General features: G+C 41.8%; 1 protein-coding gene across 1 annotated transcript in view; it reads left to right on the top strand.

Annotated features, from left to right (window-relative positions):
* LOC132767855 (5'-nucleotidase domain-containing protein 2-like) overlaps positions 1-26,846 on the top strand; it is a 52,292-nt gene that overhangs the window by 8,418 nt on the left and 17,028 nt on the right. Inside the window, exons 2-6 of the mRNA XM_060763216.2 lie at positions 9,040-9,224; positions 12,223-12,297; positions 13,156-13,211; positions 15,508-15,601; positions 22,920-23,048. Coding sequence (XP_060619199.2) covers positions 9,040-9,224; positions 12,223-12,297; positions 13,156-13,211; positions 15,508-15,601; positions 22,920-23,048 — 539 coding nt within the window. The remainder of the gene's footprint in view (positions 1-9,039; positions 9,225-12,222; positions 12,298-13,155; positions 13,212-15,507; positions 15,602-22,919; positions 23,049-26,846) is intronic.

Here is a 26,846-nt window from a genome sequence, read left to right as displayed (position 1 = left end):
TGGAAGAGACCTCGTGGGCCATCCAGTCCAACCCCCTGCTAAGAAGCAGGAATATTGCATTCAAAGCACCCCCGACAGATGGCCATCCAGCCTCTGTTTAAAAGCTTCCACAGAAGGAGACTCCACCACACTCTGGGGCAGAGAGTTCAACTGCTGAACGGCTCTCACAGTCAGGAAGTTCTTCCTCATGTTCAGATGGAATCTCCTCTCTTGTAGTCTGAAGCCTTTGTTCCGCGTCCTAGTCTCCAGGGCAGCAGAAAAAAAGCTTGTTCCCTCCTCCCTGTGACTTCCTCTCACATATTTATACATGGCTATCATATCTCCTCTCAGCCTTCTTATCTTCAGGCTAAACATGCCCAGCTCTTTCAGCCACTCCTCATGGGGCTTGTTCTCCAGACCCTTGATCATTTTAGTCACCCTCCTCTGGACACATTCCAGCTTCTCAATATCTCTCCTCAATTGTGGTGCCCAGAATTGGACGCAATATTCCAGGTTTGGTCTAACCAAGGCAGAATAGAGGGGTAGCATTACTTCTCTAGATCTAGACACTATGCTCCTATTGATGCAGGCCAAAATCCCATTGGCTTCAGATGAAATTGGATAGCTTTTTTTTTAAAGGATGGAAGTATTTAGAAACTAAATAGAAGAGCAAAGACATTGAACTCCTCCTTGTGATTCCAGGCTTTTCTGTCTTCCAAATGCTATGAAAGATGCCACGTCTCCATTTCGTCTTTTCCTGTTTTGCTTTCTGCCAAGACATACAAAACTAGACATACAGAATTGCAAACACTCCTTCCATCCCGTGTACTGCCAGTTTCTTCTCCTGGAGTCGTGAATGGGGCATTATTAATAGTTGGTGTCTCTCACTCACTCTTTCAGAGCTCTTGATTCAGCAGTTCCCTCACTAGCCATTGAGAAATCTTAGTCCTTGGGGGCATTTTATGAAGGAGTATGAGTTAATACCAGCTAAACATGCCAAAAATGTGGTGGTTGGGATGTTAAGCCTTGAACCAAGGGCAACGTGTCTTCCGTGCTCTGGGTTTAACTGACTCATCATCTGGCATAAAGCAGATGTGACATTAGCCGGCTTGCTTGCACTTGAATAGTTTAATGGGTTCAGGCCTTCTGTTGCCTAAATGCTACCTATTTGGAGCAGCAGAACTCCTGGCGCTGCACATAGTAGGTACACAAAGAGTTCTGCCTGGGCAAGACCCAAGAAAGTAAACTCAGGGATAGGATTGACAAAACACAGCCAGCTTCCATATTTGTGATTTAACTTTTGGAGATTTGATTGATACCATTTCCCTAGGAATCTCTAGGTCTTACAGCACATCATTGTGGTCAATTTCTGGGAGACATTAACCATAGAATTGCAGAAATTTCTAGAAAAGTGTTCTTTTAGAAGAAAAGGTGGAGTTTTTATTGTTACTACTCCGTTCATGAGTCTCCTTTACAAATATATAGATTTTTATCTTTAATGCATCCTGAGTTTTTATCATTATATTTTATACAAGTGGCCCACTCCTTGTGATTGTGTTTGATTTTCTATTGTATTATTTTGTATTGTTTGTTATATTTTATGCTTGTCTTATTCTATTTTATTATGACATTGCTTTATTATTTTTGTTACTGTATTGTAATGCATTTCTGGACTTGGCCTCATGTAAGCCGCCCCAAGTCCCCTTTGGGGAGATGGTGGCGGGGTATACATAAAGATTATTATTATTATTATTTATTTATTTACTTACTACACTTTATGCCACCCTTTTCAGCCTGAAGGCGACTCAGGGCAGCATACAAGTTGGCAACAATTAGATGCCGAACACACACAAATACATCATTTAAAACAGGTTAAATAACAAAATAAAATTCATAATAAAAACAGTTTAAAACAAAAAATAAATCAATGACTTCCGGGTTAAAATCCATATTTATTTGCATCGTTAAGCTGTTCCATATTTGTTCACAATACTGAGTTGTCTGGTTACAATGAGGTTCCAAAAGCTTGCTCGAAAGGCCAGGTTTTCACTCTTTTCTTAAAGGTCAGGAGGGAGGGGGCCAATCTAATATCCCCAGGAAGGGAGTTCCGCAGCCAAGGAGCCACCACTGAGAAGGCCCTGTCTCGTCCCTGCCAAGTGCACCTGTGAGGCAGGCAGGACCGAGAGCAGGGCCTATTTCGTGCTTTTTCCACTTTTGGGGGTCCTGCTCCCCTCACCTTTGTGACTGTGGAAGAATGACTGTAGCTGCCTTTTCTGTCTCTCTCAGTGATGCAACAATGTTGTGAGCTATCTAAGCCAGACATGAGGAGGAAAAGGATAAGAGCCCTTCCACTCCTAAGCTAACCAGTTGCCTTGAAGGGCAGTGGAAGGCATTGCCTTTTTGCCAGTTTCGAAATACGATTGACCCACAAGTCATGCCAACTTTTATATTTGAAACAGGCGGAGATACTGCCTTGTTCCAGAACTATATGTAATTTCAGATCTCATCAGAAGTTGTTTTGGTACCATGCATTACACAGCCCAACAATAACAAAAATTCTTGGTGTCTTGGTTTTGAGACCTGCTCTTGGAATTATTTGGGATTCTCATTCAGAAAATTGCATTGGATAGACCACATCTGCTCTAGTTTCTTAGCTATTATTGTCATAGTTTTCTGTAGATGAGCAGATGGCAAATGTTCTGTATTTCAAAAAAACAACCAAAAAACAAAAAAACAAACAAACAAACAAAAAAACAAGAGATGATGGGGGGGGGGGATTGGTGCCATTTTTGGAATCGGCAGGTCAGATATACCAAGAACCAGGGCCAACATTTGTAGTAGTAAATGTTGGCCAATGTATTATTGCTATAGTCTATACCAGGGGTTCTCAGACTTTTTAAACAGAGGGCCAGGTCACAGTCCCTTAAACTGTTGGAGGGCCGGATTATAATTTGAAAAAAATATGAATGAATTCCGGTGCACACTGCACATATCTTATTTGTAGTGCAAAAAAACACTTAAAAACAATACAATAATTAAAATGAAGAACAATTTTAACAAATATAAGCTTATTAGTATTTTAGTGGGCAGTGTGGGCCTGCTTTTGGCTGATGAGATAGGGTTGTTGTTGTTGCTGTTGTTGTTGTTGTGTTCTTTCAAGTCATTTCAGACTTAGGTTGACCCTGAGTGAGGGCCGGGTAAATAACCTTGGAGGGCAGTATCTGGCCCCCGGGCCTTAGTTTGAGGACCCCTGGGCTATGCTATGCTTTAATAGGGAGCCCCTGGTGGTGCAGTGGGTCAAACTGCTGAGCTGCTGAGCTTGATGACAGAAAGGTCACAGGTTCGAATCCGGGGAGCGGCATGAGCTCCTGCTGTTAGCCCCAGCTTCTGCCAACCTAGCAGTTCGAAAACATGCAAATGTGAGTAGATCAATAGGTACCACTCCAGCGGGAAGGTAACGGCTCTCCATGCAGTCATGCCGGCCACATGACCTTGGAGATGTCTGCAGACAACGCCGGCTCTTCGGCTTAGAAATGGAGATGAGCACCACACCCCAGAGTCGGACATGACTGGACTTAATGTCAGGGGAAAACCTTTACCTTTTTCTGCTTTAATGGTGGGAAATGATGCAGCAGATGGGATCCCCTATCCCCTCACAGCCAATGATAGGATCTCACTTCAGATCCCATGATTCCATAGGATGGATCCATGGCAGTTTAACTGGCATCAAAGCATTATGATTGTGCTGTATGAAAGGGTCCCAAATGATTTTGGCTTGTGAATCCCAGTTATCCAGCAAACAGCCAGTTGTGAACAATGCTGGGATTTACATGTAATGTTTATAGTTTCCTGCACATAAGAAGAAGTTTGGGGGTTTTGCACCCGGATAGCATAGTGGCTTGAGAGGTTGGGCTAGGACTCTAGGAGACCAATGTTCACATCCCTGCTTGACCATGAACACTTGCTGGGCAACCTTGGGCAAGACTTCTTCAGCCTCAGGAGAAGGCAATGTTAAACCACTACTTAGTCATCTTTGTCAATAAAACCCTATGACCAGGATTGCCATAAATCAATGATGACTTGGAGACACCTAACAAAAACATCCCAGAGCAAACAATAGGCAGCCTATTAATCTACACTGGGGAGACTGACCAAGGAAGAGAATTTGTTTTCTGAGTCCAGAATGAGATGTCGTAACAGTCTATAATATTTGTTTTTAATACAGGGCCACATTCTCTCAGGAGATGTGCTTGCTCAACTCTTCTGAGGGAATATGGGAGGTGTAGTCCAACAACATTTGGAGGAATTTTGTGCCCTAAATCTCTGAGAACATGGGGAACAAAAAGAGTTCCCTCACTCTTTTATCCTTCTGTCCTTATATGTGGAAGGTTGAGACCTGCAACCAAAATGGAACCGTTGAGAAATAGTTTTTCTCTTAATATGTGTGTATGTGTGTTTACATTCAGTTTGCTTTGCACTTCTGAACAATTTAAGTGCCACCGGCATGCTCAGGAGATCCCCGACACTTGCAGGTATACAAAATATCCTTAAGTTACAATAAGTAGGAGGTGGTATATTGAGGTTGTTGGAAAAGAGGAAGACTGGACCACTAGTGAGCCATGGGGAATGGAGTGGGTTACTCAGTGAAGATAGATTGGCTTACTGTCTCAAAGCACTCCTGTTACACACTGTGGGTCTTCTGGCCCCCACCATTTCAGATAAAGGATATAATAATAATAGTAATAATAATAATAATAATAATAATAATAATAATATCATCAAGACCTCAAAATCGAACTGTAAGGCTCTGGCATAAACCAGTACAGGTGGTCTTAGTGGTCCTCGGCATACTGGGTGCCGTGCCAAAAGATCTCAGCCGGCATTTGGAAACAATAAACGTCAACAAAATCACGATCTGTCAACTGCAAAAGGCCACCTTACGTGGATCTGTGCGCATCATTCGAAAATACATCACACAGTCCTAGATGCTTGGGAAGTGTTCGACTTGTGATTTTGTGATACAAAATCCAGCATATTGATCTCGTTTGCTGTGACATACTGTGCTTTTGTGTCAATAATAATAATAATAATAATAATAATAAACTTTATTTATACCCCACCACCATCTCCGATCGCGACTCGGTATGGCTCAGAAAAAGCACACGATGGTGCCATACAACACATAAAATACTCAACCTTTGATAGACTAGTAGTGATCAGACAGCAGCAACAGAGCTGCGCATGGCTCTTGGCTTATTCTCATTTGACCCTTTGCTTAATTATACTATATCTGTATGTGTGTGTGAATAATATATATCTATCTATATCTATGGCTGGATGGCTCTTTATCAGGAGGGCTTTGATTATGTTTTTTTGCCCTGGTGAAGAGAATTGGACTGGGTGGCCTTAAGTATTTTCTGTTGGTCATGGGAGTTCTCTGTGGGAAATTTGGCCCAATTCTCTCGTTGGTGTGCTTCAGAATGCTCTTTGATTGTAGGTGAATTATAAATCCCAGTAACGACAACTCCCAAATGTCAAGGTTTATTTTCCCCAAACTCCATCTGTATTCATATTTGGGCATATGGAATATTCGTGCCAAGTTTGGTCCAGATCCATCATTGTTTGAATCACAGTGCTCTCTGGATGCAGGTGAACTACAACTCCCAAACTCAAGGTCAATGCCCGCCAAACCCTTCTAGTGTTTTCTATTGCTCATGGGAGTTCTGTGTGCCAAGTTTGGTTCAATCCCATTGTTGGTGGAGCTCAGAATGCTCTTTGATTGTAGGTTAACTATAAATCTCAGCAACTACAATTCCCAGACGACAAAACCAATTTTTTGAGTGATGGTCCCTTTTTGGGTTTGCCTTGTAGCCAAATTTGGCGGCAATTCATCCAGTAGTCTTTGAGTTATGTTAATCCCACAAACGAAAATTACATTTTTATTTATATAGATGTGTTTTGATTCACTGTTGATGTATGATGTTAGATTTTTATTGTTAGCACTGAATTCTTGCTGTTAGTCAGTCTGAGTCCCTCTACGGAGGTAGAGAAGATTGGGATATAGAAGTTTTAAATAAATAAATAAATGCATAAATAAATAGATTGTTGTAGGTTTTTTTGGGCCATATGGTCAAGGTCTAGAGGCATTCTCTCCTGACGTTTCACCTGCATCTATGGCAAGCATCCTCACTACCTCTGAGGATGCTTGCCATAGATGCAGGCGAAACGTCAGGAGAGAATGCTTCTAGAACATGGCCATATAGCCTGAAAAAACCTACAACAATCCAGTGATTCCGGCCATGAAAGCCTTCCACAATACATAAATAAAAAATAAATAAAAAGGTAGCTTCCCTCTGTAATAGAGACCATTTGAATGGAAGAAAGTGGAATGGGGATACCCATAACACCATCCACTCTATGTGTCTTTTAAAGAGTGGGTTGCGTAAGGAAGCTTGAGAGGGTGGCATTGTGGAAGTCAGTTTGTCTTGGCTCAGCTGGGAAAAGAAGGGATTAAAATGAGAATAATCAGAGTAATCTTCTGCGAGGGGAAAAATGACAACAATCTACATGTATTCCACCTAAGCTGCTTGGAAAGGAGGGTAGGAGCCAAACCTTGCGGGTTCAGCAATTGCTAGCACCAAAGACAGGATATTGGATGGCACATATTGTCATATTAACAGTTGCAGACCACTTATTGCACACTAAAGGCACTGTATAAATAAATGAAATAACAACAACAGCAATTATAATAGTGCTTCCCACCCAGTCATCTGTTTCCTTTGCCAAGTGCAATCTTTCCTCTGTCTTTGGAAACAATTATACTCCAGTCTTTCGACTAGTACAAGGTTTTGTCGTGGGAGAGGAACTTTTCTCTTTCCAAGTCAGAAGAAACAAGAGACTGTGGAGGCTTTTGCTTTCTTGTGTGGCAGTTCTGTTGTATTATTTCAGAGAAAAAGATGATCAAATAGCTCTGTCTGTCGGCATACCTGTTCCTCAGCTCTGGCATTCTGGATTGTGTGGATTGATTTCCAAGGGTTGCTTAAGAGGATGATCTCATCTTGTGATATGCAGCATTCAAATGGATCTTGTAGCACCCTTGAGAGTCACTGAGAGAAAGAAATCGTTGCAGAAGCTTTCGTAGACCTAGTGTGCATCTACGAGGGTTGAATGAAAAGTAATGCCTCCACCTTCGTTACTTGGGTTTGGATGGGAATATTTTAATTATGCAAATGCAGAAATAATCCTTAGACTGTGCTTTTTAACTACCGCTATTCATTTCTCTACAAATCACCAGACAATTGGATACATTTCTGCCAACGATGAAGCTGTCACGGAGAAGTTAACACACTTTTTCCATAATCCATCATGCACAGATCTTCTGATAGCCAAGCAAAGCAGTAATGTGACCAACACATTCTTGTGAAATGCCGATTATGCTTGAAATTTCTCTCTGAGTGATATGACGATCATCCTGAATCAATCTGTCAACCTTTTGCTTGTGAAGCCCGGTGGTTGCTGTCACAGAACATCCAATATAATAATTTTTTTGTCGTGTCAGGAGTGACTCCTGGTGTGAGAGAATTGGCTGTCTGCAAGGACGTTGCCCAGGGGACGCCTGGATGAATTGATGTTTTTATCATCCTTGTGGGAGGCTTCTCTCATGTCCCCGCATGAGGAGCTGGAGCTGATAGAGGGAGCTCATCTGCCTCTCCCCGGATTCGAACCTGCAACCTGTCGGTCTTCAGTCCTGCTTGCACAGGGGTTTAACCCCCTGCGCCACCGGGGGCTCCTAAATATAATAATAATAATAATAATAATAATAATAATAATAATAATAATAATCAGCTTTATTTAATACCTTGGGGCGGCTTACATGAGGCCAAGCCCAACAGCATATTACAATAAGGTAAAACCAAAACACAATAACATCACAGTAAAATACATACAACATATGAGTACAAAGACGATAAAGCAAAATCATACACAGTAAAATAAAATAACATAACAATGAGCAGGCCGCATGTGAAAGATAAAAGCTAAGATACTAAAAATACTAAAATCAGGATGAGATAGGGATGGAGCAGATTGTTTGTGGTGGAGAAACTCGTCCAACTCTTTGTTTGTCACGCAAGTCAGATGTTCCCACCTTAACATCTTTAAACTTTCTCGCCCAACAACGCACAGTCCTCACATCAACACAATCACTATAAACAGCTTGCATTATCTGATTAATCTCCCTTGGGGTGACACCTTCTGCTGTCAAGAATTCAATGACTGCACGTTGCTTAAGTCGCATTGACCGACTGTCTGTGCAGGGTTCCATACTTTGCACTTTAACAACACAACCGTTCAATGCTAAGGCTTCCCACCAAAATGGAACTGTAGAGGAGAGTCTACTGAACAAGCCAGTACCTGCCGCATACCAGTACTGCCATCTGTTGAGTTACGAAGGTGGAGGCATTACTTTTCATTCAACCCTTAAAGTAATGCAGTTGGACCCCACAGCCATCTAAAGTGCTACAACCCAGATACAGGTTCAGTACTTGTGAGGATGAAGTAATGCTCTCTTAAGACTCTTTCACATTGCAGATTATGGCTATAGGTTGCATCCTATAGCATTGTGGGGTTTTTAGTTTGCTCAGAGACATTTCTAGATGACAGTTGTAATGCTCCTTCCTAAACTGTAAACCTCGGGATGTTGCTATGGAAGTTAAAGTGGAAACACAACACCAAAATTGTGTAGTTGAATGGGGCCTTGTGCCATATTATTTATTTATTTATTTCTTGCATTTATTGACCGCCCCTCTCATATAGATTTGACCAAATAGGGTTCCTTTCAGCATAGGAAACAGACCCTTCTTGCAACTCCGGAATTCCTATTTTAGAAACATATACTTTTATAGAAAAAACTACTGGGAACACTGCCAAATACATATGCCAGGCAGTCTCTGTTTCTGCTGCTTCCTTCCTAACTTCAGCAATCGTATAAGGCCATGATATGAAAGGATGTAGACCTGTTTGGACTGTGTGTTCTAACTCTTTCTCACTTTCTTGCTTCAGATTTGCTCCCGCCAGGCGTCTGCAATCTTCTGAACCCCTCGACCATCTATGCCAACAATGAGATCTCACTGAATACTATTGAGGTCTATGGCTTTGACTATGACTACACTCTGGCATTGTACTCTCCTGCCCTCCATTCCCGCATCTATAACACTGCCCGGGACATCCTTGTGGAGCAGTATAAGGTAACTCTTAAGACCTCACTTCTCCTGAGTGAAATGGGATCGTTCTGTGTACTGTCGAAGGCTTTCATGGCCAAAATCATTGGGGTGTTGTGTGGTTTCTGGGTGTATGGTCGAGTTCTAGCAGCATTTTCTCCTGATGTTTGCCTGCATCTGTGGCTGGCATCTTCCACAGGAGAAAATGCGGCTAGAGCAGTGTTTCTCAACCTTCTTAATGCCGTGACCCCTCAATACAGTTCCTAATGTTGTGGTGACCCCCAACCATAATATGATTTTCGTTGCTACTTCATTACTGTCATTTTGCTACTGTTATGAATTGTAACGTAAATATCTGATATGCAGGTTGTATTTTCATTCACTGGAACAAATTTGGCACAAATAAATGATACACCCAAATTTGAATACTGGTGGGGTTCGGAGGGCCAGGGGGCAGGGGGTTGATGTTGTCATTTGCGAATTGTAGTTGCTGGGATTTATAGTTGACCTACCATCAAAGAGCATTCCGAACTCCACCAACAATGCAATTGAACCAAACTTGGGACACAGAACTCCCATGATCAACAGAAAATACTGAAAAGGTTTGGTGGGCATTGGCCTTGAATTTGGGAGTTGTAGTTCACCTACATCCAGAGAGCACTATGGATCTGGACCAAATTTGGCATGAATACTCAATATGCCCAAATGTGAATACTGCTGGAGTTTGGAGAAACTAGAGTTTGACATTTGGAAGTTGTAGTTTCTGGGTTTTATAGTTCAGCTACAATCAGAGAGCATTCTGAACCCCACCTACGATAGAATTGGGTCAAACTTCCCACACAGAACCCCCATGACCAACAGGAAATACTGTGTTTTCTGATGGTCTTTGGCGACCTCTCTTACACCCCCTTGAGACCCCCCCCAGGGGTCCCCACCCCAGGTTGAGAAACGCTGTGCTAGGACATTGCCATACTACCCAGAAACCACACAACATCCCAATGATTGTTTTGATTCAATGCAGCATGGAATTGGATGATAAAACATCAAAATCATCTGGGCGTCCCCTGGGCAATGTCCTTGCAGACGGCCAATTCTCTCAAAACAGGAGCGACTTGCAGTTTCTCAGGTCACTCCTGACACGACAAAAAAAAAAAAAAAAGGTACTGAGTGTTTGGCCAGGAAACTTTGGCCAAAGGTACAAGGAGAATTTAAAGACTTGAAAGCCATAATGCAGGGGTGCAGTCCTCCACTTCTGTGACGTTTCCCCTTTCCCATATTTTTAAAAAGGCGTTTTTTTTTTGGGATTTTTGTTCTCAGACCCACACAGAAAGCACCTCCAATGAAAATATGAAAAAATACCCCACCCTGCAAGTATCTGAGAACCCTATATGACCTCCCAAACATTTTTGTCTGCAGCCTTTCCCAAAATGATGGCAGAACATAATGGCAAGTAATTTTCTGTTGTCATTTTGAGAAGGACTGCTTGGGGGAAAACAGAAGTATTTGGGTTTGCCTGGAGGGTGTGAGCCTCATAAGAGTTTGTGCAGGAGAATTGCCCCTGCCTCCCACAGATGTCTTAGGGTCGAATTAGGCGTGATGTTAGGATTTTGTTTGTTCACATGTCTGACTTACTGGTGTTTAAACTAGGTGTGGGTGATTACTCCTACACCAAAAGAAGTATTTTGGTGAGAAACTGGATCTTCCTGTTTCAACTTGAGCACTTTTCTCCTAAGCTTGGTAATCAGTTCCCAGAGTTGGATGGTCTGAAGAGAGAATGCTTAGAGAGTTTGACATTTCTCAACTCTGTGACCCATCGATATTACAAAGGACCCTAGTTTATATGTTTTTTTTGTCGTATCAGGAGCAACTTGAGAAACTGCAAGTTGCTTCTGGTGTGAGAGAATTGGCCGTCTGCAAGGACGTTGCCCAGGGGATGCCTGGATGATTGGATATTTTTATCATCCTTGTGGGAGGCTTCTCTCATGTCCCCGCATGAGGATCTGGAGCTGATAGAGGGAGCTCATTCGCCTCTTCCCGGCTCCAAACCTGTGACCTGTCTGACTGTCTTCAGTCCTGTCGGCACAGGGGTTTAACGCAGAGATGGCTGTGGACTCAAATGATAGATCTGGACCAAACGTGGCATGAAAACTCAATATGCCTTTCGGTTAAAGAAGTAATGTCCAAGCACACATCTTCTTTTTTTAACTGAAGCATACCTGTAATTATTTCTCTTGATTAAATTAACACAGGGAAATTGCTTGGAGCCATTTTGAACATGTATGCACAGCTTCTGTATCCATGGATTTCAAAAATATTCACATTTATAGTTCACCTACAATCAAAGAGCATTCTGAATTTCACCAACGATGGAATGGAACCAAACTTGGCACACAGAATTCCCATGACCAACAGAAATTACTGGAAGGGTTTGATGGGCATTGACCTTGAGTTTGGGAGTTGTAGTTCACCTACATCCAGAGATCACTGTGGACTCAAACAATGATAGATCTGGACCAAACGTGGCATGAAAACTCAATATGCCCAAATGTGAACACTGGTGGAGTTTGGGGAAAATAGACCTTGACATTTGGGAGTTGTAGTTGCTGGGATTTATAGTTTACCTACAATCAAAGAGCACTCTGAACTCCACCGACAGAATTGGGCCAAACGTCCCACACAGAACCCCCATGACCAACAGAAAATATTGTTTTCTGATGGTCTTTGGTGACCCCTCTGACACCCCCACACGACCCCCCCCAGGGGTCCCATCCCCCAGGTTGAGAAACGCTGCTCTGGATAGATTGTTGCAACCTGACAAGTTTCTCCATACTTCCTTCATCATCCTCCCAGTGCCAAAGCTGCTAAAAAGACATCCAGCTAGCCAGAGGATGATGAAGAAAAGGGTTGGGCAAGTGTAAAAGACTGTAAAAGGGGCTTCTTTGTAAGAGACTTTAATAACTGAAGTATGCCTGTTGTTTTTAGTTTCCCTGTTTTATTAATGATCTGTTTTGTTCCTTCTCGTCAGTATCCAAAGGGCATCTTGGAGTACGAATACTGGCCCACTTTTGCCATTCGAGGTTTGCACTACGACATTGCAAAGGTGAGAGGCCAATGTTTGTGTTTATTTCTGTTTTCATGTTTGTATATTTGCATAAATTAAACTGGATATCAATGCTTTTATGTCAGGCCGTTTTGAGTCCCCTTTAGGGAGATAAAGTGTGGTATAAATAAATATACTAATAATACTAATACTACTAATAATAATGGTGGCTCAATTGTCTTAATGGTGGCACTGGGAGAGTCCAGAATTTTCTTTCCTCTCCTCTCCTCCACACACACACACACACTTACCATGTACAGAATTCCTATTGTGTATTGGCCCTTGTCAACATCATTGTCAAATAGGTATAGCTGCCCAGTGGTAGAGTATGAGTTAGTTTGTATTGATCTTTTTTTGCATTAGCTCTGCAGTTTGCAGCTGGGAAAATTTATGAAGACTAGGTAGGAATGGACTCTTGGAGTGGTTTTTCCTCTGTTACTAACTGTCTTGCATAGTTCTTATAGCTATTGGTTGGAGGAAATGAGTCATGCTCGCATGCTTTGATTGTTTTGTTTCTGCACCAAATAACTTTTGGGGGTATGTTAACCATCCGCTTCGCCTGGGGCATGTACACAAGTCCTAGGGTTCCTCATTGAGCCAACAGTGGGGTGAAAGATAGTTTGGGTAGATAGAATTAGTTACTCAGATATGGATTCTACCATTGTGTTTGAGGAGACCCTAACACCAAGAGGCCTAGAATGTTTATCTGCTGTGTACCACGTATTGCATCATTGAGCACCAGTAAAACTTGCAATGTTTTATAGCAATTTGGCACCAGGTTAGGGAGACCACGAACTACATCCAGTTTGAGAACAAAACAGTTCTGACTCTGATCTTTCTCCTCCTTCCTCACCATAGGGTTTGCTCATGAAGATAGATGCCTTTCACTACATCCAGCTAGGCACTGTGTACAGGTGAGTGTCCTTTGATCCAAATGTTTGGGACAGGACCAATTAGGACAGATGACAGCTAGAAAGAAAGATTGAATGTTGAAGTGCATGTCTGTCAACATACTGTATATACTCGAGTATAAGCAGACCCGAATATAAGCCGAGGCACCTAATTTTACCACCAAAAAACTGGGAAAACGGATTGACTCGAGTATAAGCCGAGGGTGGGAAATGCAGCCACTACTGGTAAATTCCAAAATAAAAATAGATACCGATAACATTGCATTAATTGAGGCATCGGTAGGTTAAATGTTTTGGAATAAAACTGCAAGTTAAGATAAGACTGTCCTCTGAATAAAGCATTATTCTAACCTTCTTCAATGTAAATGTGTTTACATATCCTTCCAATAATAATAGAGTAAAATAATAAATGTAATTATAACAATAATAAAGAATAAAATAATAAATGTAATAATAGAATAAAATGATTAATCTATATATAAATAAAAATGTAATGTTAGTTTGTGCTACCATCAGAACTAAAAAACCACTGGGGGAATTGACACCAAATTTGGACACAAGAGACCTAACAGTCCAATTTATGTCCTCCACTCAAAAAAATGATTTTGTCATTTGGGAATTGTCGTTGCTGGGATTTATCGTTTACCTACAATCAAAGAGCATTCTGAACTCCACCAATGATGGAATCGGGCCAAACTTGGCACACAGTTCTCCCATGACCACAGGGCTCCCATGACCAACATAAAAAACTGGAAAGGTTTGGTGGACATTGACCTTGAGTTTGGGAATTATAGTTGCTGGGATTTATAGTTTACCTACAATCAAAGAGCATTCTGAACCCCACCAACGATGGAATTGAACCAAACTTGGCACACAGTTTTCCCATGACCAACAGAAAATACTGTTGGGCAGTGTCCTTTGGTTTTGGAGTTGTAGTTCACCTACATCCAGAGAGCACTGTGGACTCAAACAATGATGGATCTGGACCAAACTTGACACAGAAATTCCATATGCCTAAATATGAACACAGATGGAGTTTGGAGGAAAAAGACCTTGACATTTGGGATTTGTAGTTACTGGGATTTATAGTTCACTATAATTAAAGAGCATTCTGAAACCCACAAATGACAGAAATGGGGCAAACTTCCCACACAGAACCTCCATGACCAACAGAACATATTTAAGGCCATCCAGTCCAACTCTCTTCACCATGGCAAGAAAATGTAATCAGAGCCCTCCTGACAAAGAGCCATCCAGTCATAAATATAGATAGATAGATATGATTCTCTCTCTCACACACAGATATAGTATCATAGATTTGAAAGAGACCCTTAAAGAAGGACTATGATATGTTGCATATTCCAGAGTAGGCAAACCAGACACTCTCCACATCAACACTGACAAAGAAACAGCAAGATATACTGTTTATTCACAAGCATAAAGGAATTACATATATTAGAAACCAACACTTTCTCATTACTTTATTTTCCAGATCACCAGACTGGGCCACAGCAACATGTGGCAGGGGACAGCTAGTGTAATAATAATAATAATAATAATAATAATAATAATAGAGTGAAATAATAAAAAACTTTGACTCGAGTATAAGCCGAGGGAGACTTTTTCAGCCTAAAAAAAGGACTGAAAAACTAGGCTTATACTCGAGTATATACAGTAAATCTTCCCTTTCCTTGGTAGATATAGAAAAAAGCAATATTTATATACCTAATCTTGTGCATTGTTTCATGATTTTAGATTAAATCTTCAAACAAATTACCATAGATAAATTAGAAAACTATGTTTCCTTCCTCCTCCTTTGCAAATTCTGGTTAAGAGGAATCCCTGGTTTGTATTAATCATGATGATCAATGGTGTATGTGTTACACTGTGCCAACTGTGTATACTTTGGCCTTTTAGTCGCTTTGAACTCATTATAATATTTTTACCAGCAGCCATTCTAGATTAGGTTGTTGTAGGTTTTTCTGGCTATATGGCCATGTTCTAGAGGCATTTTCTCCTGACGTTTAACCTGCATCTATGGCAAGCATCTTCAGAAGTAGTCACTACCTCTGAGGATGCTTGCCATAGATGCAGGCGAAACGTCAGGAGAAAATGCCTCTAGAACATGGCCATATAGCCCGAAAAAACCTACAACAACCCAGTGATTCCGGCCATGAAAGCCTTCGACAATACATTCCATATTGCATTAGCAGTCTGGTTTCCAACCCTTCTTGGATTTACTTGGTTTTGACCCATACCTCTTGACCTAAGCCCTATTCCCACTTCTTGTCCTCCTCAGGGGTTTGAAACCTGTTCCAGATGATGAAGTGTTGGAGATGTATGACGGTACCCATCACATCCCGCTGCATCAGGCGAGTGGCTTCTATGGAAAGGTAGGTTGCCTGACCTACTCCTTGAGCTTCAATTTCTAACTGATGTTGAGTACTAGCCATGTGTACATAGGGGACAGCTGTTATTGACTTAAGACATCTACATACCTATAGAGTTTTCTCAAGTGATAATGGTCTTTCAGCAACAGTCGTAGGATTGTTTTGAACTGGAAGTTTGAATAGTCTTCAGCAGCACTTCCCTTCTCAGGTAGATATCCATGTTCACATATATGAGTAGCCAGTTGTGTTGTTTTGGAGTTTTTGCAAGCCTTAGGGGCTGAAATCGGGGCGAAGTGCTCTTGTTTCAAAGTTTATTTTTGTTGGAATGAGTGCACTTTATTAGAGACATGGAACATTCTGCAAAACCATCTCACACATACTCGAAGTGAATCAGGCAGAGTTGAACTGGACTTGCTTCTGATTATCCTCATGATATCAGAACCTCACAGTGAAAAAGTAAGAGTGTAGTAAAGAGAAGTAAAGAAGAAAAAGATAGAAGGGATGGGGGCCTAAATAAAGAGAGAAGGTAGATTGAGGGCCCTTCCACACAGCCTTATATCCCAGAATATCAAGGTAGGAACTCCCACATTATTTGAGTATGGACTCAGATAATCCAGTTCAAACTTGATATTGTGGGATTTTCTGCCTTGATATTCTGGAATATAGGGCTGTGTGGAAGGGCCCTGTGACTGTGAAGGAGGTTCCCAAGCCTACACTGGAGCATTTAAATTTTCTCCTATATATGTAGGCAGATCCAGAGTCCTAGAGTAGCATTTCAGGATTTGTAATGTAAGTCACAGTGAGCAATGAAAATCTTCTGTGGAATGAGTTGAGGACTGCTCAGTGGTAGAGCGCAGGCTTTGCTTGCTGAAAGTCAGTATCCCCAGTATCCAGTTTGCAGGATGGGAGTGAGGTAAAACTGGTTCGCAAGTTATTGATTTTTTTTGTCGTGTCAGGAGTGACTTGAGAAACTGCAAGTTGCTTCTGGTGTGAGAGAACTGGCCGTCTGCAAGGATGTTGCCCGGGGAGGCCCAGATGATTTGATGTTTTTATCATCCTTGTGGGAGGCTTCTCTCATGTCTCTGCATGAGGAGCTGGAGCTGGTAGAGGGAGCTCATCCGCCTCTTCCCGGATTTGAACCTGCGACCTGTCGGTCTTCAGTCCTGCCAGCACAGGGGTTTAACCCACTGCGCCACCAGGGGCTCCACAAGTTATGGATAAAGCTATGGTTTGTTGTTGTTCATTCGTTCAGTCGTCTCCGACTCTTTGTGACCTCATGGACCAGCCCATGCCAGAGCTCCCTGTTGGCCGTCACCACCCCAAGCTCTTTCAAGGTCAGTCCAGTCACTTCAAGGATATGGTTTATTTATTTATATATTTATTTATTATTTGCTGTATTTGTAGACCGACCCTCTCAGCCTTCCGGCGACTCGAGGCGGTTTACAAGGCCACTAAAAACACAATTACAGTATAAAAGCATTGACATCAATACAATCATAACAACTACAATAAAACGTAATTCAATAAATACTCATTAAAACAATGTCCAGTCCCATCATGTAGTTGTTCCGTTCCTATGTCCGTTACTCAGTATTCGCAAATGCCTGCTCGAATAGCCATGTCTTGAGTTTTTTCCGAAATGCTAGAAGCGAAGAAGCCAATCTGATCTCCCTAGGGAGAGCGTTTCATAGCTGCGGGGCCACCACTGAGAAGGCCCTGTCTCTCGTCCCCGCCAGCTATGCTTGTGATGATGGCGGGACCGAGAGCAGGGCCTCTCCAGACGATCTTAAAGTCCTTGAAGGTTCATAAGGGGAGACAGAATCATACAGTTGGAAGAGACCTCATGGGCCATCCAGTCCAACCCCCTGCCAAGAAGCAGGAATATTGCATTCAAAGCACCCCTGACAGATGGCCATCCAGCCTCTGTTTAAAGGCCTCCAAAGAGGGAGCCTCCACCACACTCTGGGGCAGAGAGTTCCACTGCTGAACAGCTCGCACAGTCAGGAAGTTCTTCCTAATGTTCAGATGGAATCTCCTTTCTTGTAGTTTGATATGCGTTCGGACAGGTAAGTTCGGACACATGTGAGACCAGACAGACATTAATAGCAGGTTGCTGTTTCTGACCTAAGATCTAGAACAGGATTAAGAGCTCAAAAATATGATGTATGTGTGCTCTGCTGCTTCAAGAAGCCTATGTATGCATTTTTGCTTTGAATATTGTTTCACTAATTGGCTTATTTGTCGCAAGAGTGACAATCCTTTGAACCCGGCAGATTTCTGTGTGAGTCACCATGCTTGTGAAATGCATGCAAAATATGAACACTGGAACAGAACTTGTTGTTCTGATGATCTGGCTAGATATCTTGTCTTCATTTTTGTGGAGACTTGAGTTGAGAAAGTTCATGTGACATTTTGTGAAGACGCGGTGACCAAACTATGAGTTACATCCCTTGGGCTAATGTGAGTGACTGCTTTTAAAAAAAGAAACAAACAACCATATCAGAGAATGTGTGGTTGGGAGCTCGATCCAAATTGGAAATGCAAGGAGTGGATTTAATTGTTTCCTCTCATATTGTTGTTGTTACCATTGTGTGCCTTCAAGTCATAATGATGACCTTATCATAGGACTTTCTGGAAGATATGTTCAGAGATGGTTTGCCTTTGCCTTCCTTTGAGGCTGAGATGGTGTGACTTACCCACTCCCCACTCATCTCTGTTGTGATTTGTCCAGTCTGTTTGCATTTTTGTCAATGCATATTTATTTATTTATTTTGGGTATTTGTACCCCTCCCATCTCAACCCCCGGGGGGGGGGGGGCTCAGGGCAGCTTACAGCCGGCACATATTCGATGGCTACAATTAAGCACAATAAAATACATATCAACATCAGTCGTTATCTATATATATATAAATGCTCTGTGCATAATGAGTAACTTAAAAACAAAAGAACCAACAAATGAAATCACACCAAATTTGTCAACAAAATGTCTCACAACACAAGGAGTGACCATCACTCAAAAAAGTATGATTTTGTCACTTGGGAGTTGTAGTTGCTGGGATTTATAGTTCACCTACAATAAAAGAGCATTCTGAACTCCACCAACGATGGAATTGAACCAAACTTGGCACACAGAACTCCCATGACCTACAGACAACACTAGAAGGGTTTGGTGGGCATTGACCTTCAGTTTGGGAATTGTAGTTCACCTACATCCAGAGAGCACTGTGGACTCAAACAATGATGGATCTGGACCAAACTTGGCACAAGCACTCAATACGCCCAAATATGAACACAGATGGAGTTTGGGGAAAATAGACCTTGACATTTGGGAGTTGTAGTCACTGGGATTCACAGTTCACCTACAATCAAAGAGCATTCAGAACCCCACGAACAACAGAATCGGGCCAAACTTCCCACACAGAACCCCCATGACCAACAGAAAATTCTTAAGGCCATCCAATCCAATCCCTTCACCAGGGCAAGAAAACGTAATCAAAGTCCTCCTGACAAAGAGCCATCCAGCCATACATAGATATAGATAGATAGATATGATTCACACACACACAGATATAGTATCATAGATTTGAAAGGGACCCCTACAGAAGGACAATTATATGTCGCATGTTCCAGAGTAGGCAAACCAAACAATCTCCACATCAACACTGACAAAGAAAAAGCAAGAAATACTGTTTACCCACAAGCATAAAGGAATTACATTTATTACAAACCATTACTTTATTTTCCAGATCACCAGACTGGGCCACAGCAACGCGTGGCAGGGGACGGCTAGTAAATAATTAAAACCTTAAGTTAATATAATAAAATCCACTAGGAAAGAAAGCCAGTCTAGTGGCCGTTGTCCCACCAGGTTCTATAATTGGAGACTCCATTCTGCTTGTCCATATTCCATTTCCATAGCTATTGTTGACATTGTCCTCGTCAAGTCTGCAAGATTACCCAAAGGCCCGGTCCCACATCCACGTTTTCAATTTCCCTCTAAAGGAGAGGAGGGATGAGGTGACCTAATTTCTCCAGGGAGAGAATTCCACAGGTGGGGGGCCACCACCGAGAAGGAAATGGTTACGCCAATATGCTATGTTCCCAATACTATTTAGATCTCTCACACAGTTGCTATTTAATGTTAATCCAGATAACAAAAATCACAGTGCCAAAATAGTCATTTGAAATACTATACAGTTTTTCTCTCAGGAATAAGGTGGAAGTGGGAAGAGGAAATCAAGACCAGATGGTATAGCTGCAGCTTTTCCATTAACTTGCGAACCCTATGTGGTTTGTATACAGAGCTTTGAAAATTTACTTCTTTTGGTTTATGACGTCTCAAACAAAAGGCCTCTGATTGTCCAGAAAAATAACTTTTCAAAGCTCTGCAATATATCTAAGGCAGGATTACTTTTAATATATGTGTGTTATGGCGACAATTTTTATGCTTATATTTTGTTTTGTTAATCTTAGGGTTATGTTGTTTTTTTGTTGTTGTTTTTGTATGTTTTGTGATGTTACCTGGGAACTGCTCTGAGTCCCCTTGGGGAGATGGAGATACAAATAAAGTTGTTATTATTATTATTATTATTATTAATTTCTGTGTCTTCTTGCCACCTATTCATTCCTTGCCTGAGATCCAGGTTGTCTCTGTCAACTTGCATGTTTATTTGATTTGATTGATTGATTGCATTTGGATGCCACCATTCTCTCAGACGGGAGAATGGTGGCAGTTTCCCTGTTGACTTTCCCAAGGCTGCTTCCATGTTGACTTTCATAATGATGGATAACTGCGGAGGGTGTTATGGTGAACGAGTTTGTAGCTGGAACAGCATTTAGCTTGGGATAAAATGTCTTATTTTGGATGCTGATTGGATTTTTTAATTTCTTTACTTTTGGTATATCTGTTTTGCGGGGCCATAATGTGAGCTATTAGTCAATCATTTTAATGTTATTATGCTGATAATATATGTTATTATGCTGATATGTTTTGCCTAGTTATCTGACAGTTTACGTTTTGAGTTGTGGTTGTTTTTAAATTGCTTGGAAAGGTTGTTATTTCTCATTCAATTCCATGTTGTTGCTGTAAGCTATTTTGAGAATGGTTTTTGCCATAGAAAAATAGCAGAAAAATATATAGAAATCTGGGGCCTGGATTGAATTAACCTCTGTGCTATCTTGCACAGAAATTGCTTCAGATTGAGGAACTCAATAAATCCCATCTATATAAATAAAAATGTAATGTTCGTTTGTGGGATTAACATAACTCAAAAATCACTGGATGAATTGACACCAAATTTGGACACAAGACACCTAACAACCCATTGTATGTCCTTCACTCAAAAAGATTGATTTTCTCATTTGGGAGTTGTACTTGCTGGGATTTATAGTTCAACTACAATCACAGAGCATTCTGAACCCCACCAACGATGGAATTGAACCAAACTTGGCACACAGTTCTCCCATGACCAACAGAAAATACTGGCGGGCAGTGTCCTTTGGTTTTGGAGTTGTAGTTCACCTATATCCAGAGAGCACTGTGGACTCAAACAATGATGGATCTGGACCAAATTTGGCATGAAGACTCAATATGCCCAAATGTGAACACTGGTGGAATTTGGGGAAAATAGTATCTTGACATTTGGGAGTTGTAGTTGCTGGGATTTGTAGTTCACCTACAATCACAGAGCATTCTGAATCCCACCAACGATAGAATTGGGCCAAACCTCCCACACAGAACCCCCATGACCACCAGAGTGGGCCACAGCAAGTCGTGGCAGGGACAGCTAGTACTTTTAGTAATAAGATGAAATAGAGTAGCAACAATTATGGAGACAAAGACATCTAAAAAAATTATCAATACGGGTTAAAAGAAATTATTATAAGTTAATATGGAAATTGTACCTAACACCAGTAGGAATAGCAAATATAAATAAAGACTATTCAAAAAATTGCTGGAGAGGATGTCAAAAATCAGGAACATATATACATATGTGGTGGCAATGTAAATATGTAAATAACTTTTTGGGGAAAGTACCATATATACTCAAGTATAAGCCCACTCAAATATAAGCCGAGGGACCTAATTTTACCACAAAAAAAAATGGAAAAACGTGTTGATTCGAGTATAAGCCGAGGGTGAGAAAAGCAGCTGCTACTGGTAATCATCAGTAGGTTAAATGTTTTTGAGTATTTACACAAAACTGTAATTTAAGATAAGACTGCCCAACTCTGATTCAACCATTATTCTAACCTTCAATGTAAATGTGCTTACCTATTACCTATAATGACAAGATAAAATAATAAATGTAATAACATGTAATAAAAATAATAATAGAGTAAATAATGAAATTTAATAATAAGAGTAATAATAATAAAGTAATAAATGTAATAATAACAATAATAGAGTAAAATAATAAATGCAATAAATATAATAATACAGTAAAATAATGTAAATGTAATGGTAATAGAGTAAAATAATAAATGTAATAAAAGTAATAATAGAATAAAATAATCTAAATGTAATAATATTAATAGAGCAAAACAATAAATGTAATAAAAATAATACTAATAGCAGAGTAAAATAATAAATAACCTTGACTCGAGTATAAGCCAAGGGGATTTTTTTCAGCCTAAAAAAGGGGCTGAAAAACTAGGCTTATACTTGATTATATACAGTATTTAGAGAAATAGAGGATATAATGAACATTAAAATAGAAAGAAGTCCTAGTATAGCTTTATTATCATTATATAATAATAAACAATTGAAAAAAGAGGATAAAGATGCGATAACAAATTTATTAACAATAGCAAGACTGCTTATAGCAAGGAACTGGAAAAGAGAAATAAATATACAAATAGAGGAGTGGTATAAGGAAGTATGGAAATTGGCAATAAATGATAAGTTGACATGTATATTAAAAGTTACAAGAGGTATATGGAAACAAAGTGATTTTGATGATGTATGGAGAAAATTTATTGAAAAAGGATTAAAAAAGAAAGAAGGAAAGTTACCTCCACAAGAAGAATTGAAATGTTGGACAGATGATGTGTAAAAACCGTGGCATGGGAGGGGAGCACAGCGGTGAGAGATAGACAATATGTATAAGCAGAAAAATAACACTAGTTGCCAAAAGTTAAAATATGGTAGGTTGTATTGAATAATATGTATCTGCTGTAAAACAGTGTATAACAAATGTATTGAACCATGATAAAATAATTAAAAAATATTTTAAATAGTAATAAGGTGATGATGGGAACAGTTTTCTAAAAAGGAAAATATCCAATGTCCCCAATTCTTTTTGTGCCTTCCTCTTTTCAGGGTCCAGCCATAAAGCAATTTATGGACATCTTTTCTCTGTCTGAAATGACCCTCCTGGCCGTAGCCAATGATTTCTTCATCAGCAACGACATTGATTATGATCCAATCCATCTCTACAAAGATGTGACGGTATGTTAGTGTGTGTGTATGCACACACATTCTTTCTCTCCTTGTTGTTAGCTGATTTGAGGACATATGTGTGGGTTGGCTGACAATAGGAACAGAGGAATTTCTTCTTTCCAGTTTTGGGAGGTGCTTATTAGAACTCCCGGTTCCTTCCCAGCGGTGGTTCCTTTGTGGGGCACTCTATGTTCTTTGTGTTGTTTATCCTGAACCGGCAAACTGAGCCAGTTTCAGAAAGTCTGGTGCGATGCCTATCCTCTCCTCCCTCCCATGTTTGAACTCTGCTGTGGGTGTGTGTGACGTACAATAGCAAGCAGCGAAGGCGACATCAGAACAAGCTGTTCTGAGCTGGGGAGGGTTTGGGAAGAGCTGCCAGGGAAGCTTATCTAGGAGCCCAGCTGCTTCAGCGCACACACTGAGTGGAAGGGTTCCTCCTTTCTCTCCCTCTGCTTGTGTTTGGAGCTGCAAGGTTCCCTTGTTTGCTGCAGATATAGAAACCTGAAAAACATCTCTGTTGCCTCTTGGGTTCATGGACTGTCCCCAGTCTGAGCTTGGGGCAAGAGGTCGGAATTGGCATCCTCATAAATAGCATGGCTCGTTTGCACGTACACAGCCTCCGTTTTTGGCTCTCCCACCCATTAGACCCCACCTCTGTGACCGGAGCAGGGCGAAGGACACCCTGTGAAGGTTACTCATAGAATTCAACACCTCCCTTGTACAATAATGACCCTCATCCTCTCCAAACCCATCTGTTTGTTGCTGCTTTCACCTAACATACTTAGGTGATCCCTCGTTTCCCGAGGATGATTGTCTTCCAATATTCTTGTGGGTCCGTATGTGGCTGTGGAGCCCTATTCTTGCTCTGCATCTTCTTCCGCAGTGAGGGCATGGGTTTCCAGGTGGAAGGCGGTCTCGGTCGGGGTTGGCTTGACGCACCTTCCTCTTGGCACGCTTCTCCCTTTTGCCCTCCGTTCGTGTCTCCTCAAATTCTGCAGCACTGGGGTCACAGCTGACCTCCAGCTGGAGCGGTCAAGGGCCAGGGCTTCCCAGTTCTCAATGTCTATGCCAGAGTTTTTAAGGTTGGCTTTGAGCCCATCTTTAAATCTCTTTTCCTGTCCTCCAACATTCCCTTTTCCGTTCTTGAGTTCAGAGTAGGGCAACTGCTTTGGGAGACGGTGGTCGGGCATCCGGACAACGTGGCTGGTCCAGCGGAGTTGGTGGCGGAGGACCATCACTTCAATGCTGGTGGTCTTTGCTTCTTCCAGCACGCTGACGTTTGTCCGCTTGTCTTCCCAAGAGATTTGCAGGATTTTCCGGAGGCAGCGCTGATGGAATCGTTCCAGGAGTTGCATGTGACGTCTGTAGACAGTCCACGTCTCACAGGCATATAGCAGGGTTAGGAGGACAATAGCTCTATAAACAAGCACCTTGGTCTCCCTACAGATGTCCCGGTCCTCAAACACTCTCTGCTTCATTCGGAAAAATGCTGTGCTCGCAGAGCTCAAGCGGTGTTGTGTTTTGGTGTTGATGTTGACTTTGGTGGAGAGGTGGCTGCCAAGGTAGCAGAAATGATCAACATTTTCTAACAGTTTTGGTCAGCAATGGCTTCCAAAGTGACCCATTTAAGGTGGAATCCGGTGTCAAACAGGGATGTGTTATTGGCCCAACTTTATTCTCCATCTTCATCACTATGATACTTCACCTTGTTGGTGGGAAGCTTCCCACCGGAGTGGAAATCATCTATCTGACAGATGGCAAGATATTCAACCTCAGCAGACTGAAAGCCAAAACCAAGGTTACAACAACATCTGTTATCTGTTATAGAACTCCAGTATGTCGTCTGTGATCATTCTGAAGATGATCTACAAGCCACTCTAAACACCTTTGCAGAAGCATACGAGAAGCTTGGCTTGTCACTGAACATTGAAAAAACCAAGGTTCTGTTCCAGCAGTCACCAGCCAACCCCTCTCCAATGCCAGTGATACAGCTTAATGGTGTAACATTAGAAAATGTTGATCATTTCCACCTAACATGGCCATGTAGTGGCTGGTGGGAAAAGAGGTGCAGGCAGCCCATAACCAGAAGCATGACAATGAAGGCCTTTCCAGGGATCCCCTGGAGCTTACTATATTTATCTTAAGATTTTTTTTCTTTTAATGTTATTTTGATGTTGTTGTTGTTTGTATATGTTTTGATTTTATTGCTGTATTATATTGTCCAGGCTTGGCCCCATGTGAGGTGCTCTGAGTCCCCTATCAGGGAGATGGTGGCGGGTAGAAATAAAGATTATTTATTTATTTATTTGACTTGTATACCACCACTCTCAATTTCGCTCGGAGCGGTTTACAGCAGTAGATTAAAACAATACAACCAACTTTAAAATACAATAAAAATGAGAACCGACATAGTCCCGAGTTATTCACCCATCGAAAGCTTGTCGGAAAAGAAAGGTTTTACAGGCTTTACAGGCAAGTAGCTCTCGGATGGTTTGGGTTTCAACTGGCAAGGCATTCCATAAGTAAGGGGCCACAATCGAGAAGGCTCTCTACTTAGTAGAGGACAGATGATAAGTCCGGATGTTGAGGACTTCAAGCAAATTTTGGTCCTCGGACCAAAGTAATCTCTGGGGTTGGTAGGTGGATAAGCGGGCCCTCAGGTACGCCGGCCCCAGACCATATAAGGCCTTAAAGGTTAGTAACAGCACCTTGAAAGTAATCTGGTACTCAATCGGAAGCCAGTGCAGCTGTTGTAGAATTGAGGTAATACGACACCTCGCCGGCACCCCGGTGAGAAGATGAGCTGCCGCATTTTGCACCAGCTTCAGTTTCCAGATCACTGACAAAGGAAGGCCAATATAGAGGGTGTTACAGTAGTCAAGCCTCGAGATGACCGTCGCCTGGATCACCATAGCCAGGTCGTTCCTAGATAGGAAGGGAGCCAGTTGCCTAGCCTGACGTAGGTGGAAAAACGCAGATCTGCTCACAGCAGAGACCTGGGCCTCCATTGTGAGCAGAGGGTCCAATAAGACACCAAGGCTTTTTACAGAAGATGACGGATATAGTGTCTCGCCATCCAGGGTAGGCAGCTGGATCTCCCTCCCACCCGGATGGCCCAGCCAAAGGATCTCCGTCTTTGCTGGATTCACCCTCAACCTTCTGGCATGCAACCATCCAGTAACGACCTCAAGACACTGACGGAAATTTCCGGGTACAGAGTCCGGCCGGCCCTCCATCCTCAGAATGAGCTGAGTGTCATCAGCGTACTGGTGACACTCAAGCCCAAAGCTCTGCACCAGTCGGGCAAGCGGTTGCATATAGATGTTATATAGAGGAGAGAGAATAGCTCCCTATTATTATTATTATTATTATTATTATTATTATTATATTTCTGAATATCGACACATTCTTCCTGGGTGCTCCCTGCTTTCTACTAGTCACTAGCCATGGCATGGATTTGTAGGGAGCAAAGGCAGGTGAGCTTAAAGTTAGGAGAGAGGGGAGATCGAATCATAGAGTTGGAAGAGACTTCCAAGGGCCATCCAGTCCAATTTGTTATTTATTTATTTCAAACATTTGTACTCCTCCCTTCTCAACCCCCTGGGGGGGTGGGACTCAGGGCGGCTGCCAGCTACCCAAAGTCCTGGTCCCATAACCACGTTTTTAGTTTCCTACTGTAGGCGAGGAGGGATGTTGTTGACCTAATTTCACTGCGGAGCGAGTTCCACAGGCAAGGGGCCACCACCAAGAAGGCCCTGTCCCTCGTCCCCGCCAAGTGTGTTTGCACCAAAGGTGGGGCCGAGAGCA

The sequence above is a fragment of the Anolis sagrei genome, chromosome 2 (genome assembly GCF_037176765.1).
Source record: "Anolis sagrei isolate rAnoSag1 chromosome 2, rAnoSag1.mat, whole genome shotgun sequence".
NCBI lineage: Eukaryota > Metazoa > Chordata > Lepidosauria > Squamata > Dactyloidae > Anolis > Anolis sagrei.
Note: the sequence above shows the minus strand (reverse complement) of the source record. Positions and strands in the feature narration are given on the sequence as shown.